This window comes from Vigna unguiculata, chromosome 6 (assembly GCF_004118075.2).
Source record: "Vigna unguiculata cultivar IT97K-499-35 chromosome 6, ASM411807v1, whole genome shotgun sequence".
In the NCBI taxonomy this organism is placed as follows: Eukaryota; Viridiplantae; Streptophyta; class Magnoliopsida; order Fabales; family Fabaceae; genus Vigna; species Vigna unguiculata.
Window position 1 is genome coordinate 9,991,825 of NC_040284.1, and position 4,159 is coordinate 9,995,983.

General features: G+C 27.9%; 1 protein-coding gene across 1 annotated transcript; it reads left to right on the top strand.

Annotated features, from left to right (window-relative positions):
• Positions 1-1,108: 1,108 nt before the first annotated feature.
• On the top strand, positions 1,109-3,940 carry LOC114188792 (strigolactone esterase D14-like). The gene is made up of 2 exons (XM_028077437.1): positions 1,109-1,581; positions 3,490-3,940. The coding sequence occupies exons 1-2, from the start codon at positions 1,196-1,198 to the stop codon at positions 3,917-3,919; spliced, it is 816 nt and encodes a 271-aa protein (XP_027933238.1). The 5' UTR covers positions 1,109-1,195; the 3' UTR covers positions 3,920-3,940.
• Positions 3,941-4,159: the final 219 nt, after the last annotated feature.

Here is a 4,159-nt window from a genome sequence, read left to right on the forward strand (position 1 = left end):
AACCTGTTGTCGTAGTGGAGAAACACACAAAAATAAAACATACCTACGAACCACGAAGTTGAATCCAACAATGGAGATGAACAAAAACCCTAACTCTAGGAGGACCGTCTTCTCCCTTCGTATGGAGTCACGTATTCTCCTTTCTTCCTTTCTCCTTTCTTCCTTTCTCCTTTCTTCCTTTCTCCCTTCGAGTGGGTTTTTCCTTTCTTTCTTTCTTTTCCCTTTTTTCGTTTTTGTTGTCTCTGCGCAACCCACTCTCCACACGAAAACCTAATTTTCAACCCTTTCAATTTTGACACCCAAACCCACTCTCCAAAACGTGCTTCTGACCTGCTCAATATTCACGCCCAAACCCACTCTCCAAAACCTGCCATGTCTCAAGTAAAATGCTTCAAAAAAATTATTTTTAATTTCAAAAATAAATTCCACCTGTGCATGCCACGTCAGGGAGTCAAGTGTGGAGTCAAAATAAGGGGTCACTATATCATTTTCCTTTAAATTTATGGTGAACTTTAAGAATTGGAAAAGTATTGTTTCATAGTCTCTTTTGAATCTACAAATTCTTGACAAATAAAATAATATTATATGAAGTTGTAAGTTGAATGTAAGAGAAAAATTAGAGTCAAGTAATATCAAAACATATATATATATATATTAGTTCTCAATAACTTACTATTTTAATTTTTTTTTATGATTTTTCATTATAATTATACCTAATGCATCAATATAAATTACTGCAGGTGCAGAAAGTTGTTCTAAAAGACCTAAGTCTTTGTTTTATGTGTTTATGTACATATATGTGGGCGAATATACTATCTTAAAACTACTTTATTTTGTAAATTTTATATGAATATAATATATGAATGTTGGTTAATAAACATATATATTTTATGATATGGTTAGGTAAATCAAATAGGGTGTTACATCCTCAATAAGCAATCTCACTAATTTAATTTGTTTAGAAGATGAAAGTCAAGGTTCCATCATTTTTCTAAATTTCATGATAGCTACACTATAACCAAACAAACGGCACAAGACAAACCAACTTGTAACCACTCCATTCTCTTGTATTTTATTCTCTGCATTTCTATAAATTGAGATGATAAGCACTAACAAAACCAGCTTGAAGAAGCTATATAGATGAGTCTATAGTTCAAGGTTGGTTTTGCTCCCTTGTTTCTGAACAATATTTTGAATGATGGCGACACCAGAAAAGAGGGTTTCAACAAGTTTAAATGCTAGAAGCATAGGTGTAGGGAAAGAAACCATAGTTTTGTGTCATGGGTTTGGAACAGACCAGTCGATATGGCACAAAGTGATTCCCCTTTTGGCAGAAAGTTACACTCTGGTTCTCTTTGATTGGCCTTTTTCTGGGACTGTCACAGATAAGAGTCTTTATGAGCATGGGAAGTACACATCCTATGAACCTTATGCTGATGATTTGATGAGTGTGATAGAAGAGATGAACCTCAAATGCGTCACTTTTGTTGGACATTCCATGTCTGCTATGATTGGTTGCATTGCCTCCATTAAAAAACCTCACCTCTTCAACAATCTCATTCTTGTTACTGCTTCCCCAAGGTCACTTCTACTTCTATTCAACCATCTTATTTTATTTTATTTTTTTTATGAGCAAAGAATGAATAAATTAAAAAAAAAAAACTTATGGGGTGTTCTAACCATTTTACAATTAATTTTACCTTGTATATTAACTTGTTTTTTCTTCTTCCTATTAATTTTAGTTCAATGTTTTTTTCTGTTGAAGACCATACTCTTGAAACATTAGTGTTCATTATGTGTCGGAGAAAATTTTCCTTTTAGTCTCTCAAATTTAAAATAAAAGGTTTAGATTTTGTACTTTGAAAAAACTTGTCTTTATAGTTACTTAATCAATAGAAGACTTTATTTATGTGACTAACTTATTACATGTGTTTACATGAAAATCTATCATTATTATTATAAGAAAACTTTTAAATAATGACCAAATTTAATGATCAATAATTATTAGTAACTATAGTGATCAATCTAGATAATAATTTATAAAACTAAAAATGATTGGTTACTAAAATAATCATTATTATGAATAAAAAATTATAATTTATAATTAAATTGGTCCTTAAAATGAGCTATCATGATTTTGGTTACCAGATAAAATTGGTCATTAAAAATTAGCTACTCAGATTTTGGTTACCAAAATGAATTAGTTTCTGAATTAGCCCTCTAATTAATAGTGACTAATTTAGTGATCAATTATAATTTTTTATTTACAATAGTAACTATTTTAGTAAGCAATAATTTCTAATTTTGTAAATCGGTATTTAGATTCGTCACAATAACTAATGATTTTTTATTTTTAAAATTAATTTTTAATTAAGAACTTTCTTGTAGTGGATGATTTGTATTTTAATTATTAGATATCTTATAATATATGTAGTTTTCTTTTAAAATTTTTGAAGATATATATACAGAAGACACTTAAATTAAGTAATTAAGGTTTTTTTTTAATCATAGCGACTATATACGCTAATTTAAATTTGAAAGGTACAAAATATAAAATTTAATATATACATATATATATATATATATATATATATATATATATATATATATATAAATTAAGAAAACATTAATAAGTTATTATACGAAAGAGTTTCTAGTTATGTATATGTTATTCTTTTATTTCTTTCCTAAAGCAAATAAAAGAAAACTGCCGAAACAGTTCAAAAACTCTTTCAGATAACTTTTTTATATTTTTATTTTTAACTTTTGTATAAATCAATTTTTAACTTGTGAAAAGTCAACTCTTTTTTCTTATTTTCTTTGTTACAAGTGATTAGAAAAAAAAGTATTGTGTAGCTTTCCTAATGTGTTGTTGACTCGAATCTTTGTTGCAATACTTTGAAAAGTTCTAATTTGGAAGTTTGCAGCATTTATATACATTTTTATAAACCAAGCAGGCCTCCTAGCCGGCCGACTCCTTTAAAAAATTACGATAATATCTATATTTAAAACAATCAATAATAATATGATGATAATAGTAATAACAATATAATATAATGCAACATGTTTTTATTAATATTTAAAAAAATTAATTTTTTAATTATTAATAAAGATAACAAGTTTTGAGACCAAAACTTTTCTACATTTTATCATTTTCAGAATTAACACATGTAATAACTCTTTGAACAAATATTGAATATTTAACTTTGTTATATTTACTTAGGAAAATATTTGGAAAAAGATTATCTGACACTAAAAGTAACAATAGGATAAAATAGTAGAAAAAAAAAGTAAAAGTAAATTTTTGTATTTATAAAAAAAAGTAAAACATAATTTTATATAAATGTAAAAAAAAAAAATTTAACAACTTGACAATTTTTTTATAACCTGAAATGTATCAAAATATCATTATAAAAAAATAAAAATTAAGTGTCAAAATATAATTGTACAAGTGATTTTCTTAACATTACGATGAGATTACATGCACAGGTATATAAACACAGATGATTACATTGGTGGTTTTGAGAGGTCAAGCATTGATGAAATGGTCTCCACCATAGAGCTGCAATATGAAAATTGGTGTTCAACATATGCTCCCATTGCAGTGGATCCAAATGATGGTGACTCTGTTCACAAAGTCATGAGGTGCTTGAAAAGCATGGGTGGTGAAGTTGCAGTGTCCTTAGCCAAATCTGTGTTTTACAGTGACTACAGGGAGATGGTTGAGAAGGTTGAAACACCATGCACCATCATCCAATCAAGCAATGACATGGCAGTTCCAGTTGGCATAGGACAGTACTTGGAGAAGAAGATGAAAGGGGTGGCCACTTTGGAGATCATAGACATGATTGGCCATTTTCCTCAACTCACTGCACACCTTAAGCTAGTTGAGCTGGTCAAGGCTGTTGTGGGAATTTAGATAATATTTATCTTCATTTAACAATTTCTATTATATATATATATATATATATATATATATATATATATATATATATATATATATATATATATATATATATATATATCCTCTTGTCCATAGTTAAGATGTGTATAGTGACATAAGTACTGTATCACCTTCTATTTTATATTAATAATATTTAACTCTCTTTTTTAAATATGTAGTATGAAGTAATTTTATGATTTTCTAGCTAAATTGACA

Excerpts from the sequence above, each read along its gene's own strand:
- LOC114188792 (XM_028077437.1), top strand. The coding sequence starts at position 1,196 with ATGATGGCGACACCAGAAAAGAGGGTTTCAACAAGTTTAAATGCTAGA. Across the intron at positions 1,582-3,489 it reads CTTGTTACTGCTTCCCCAAG|GTATATAAACACAGATGATT; the intron begins GTCACTTCTACT and ends TTACATGCACAG.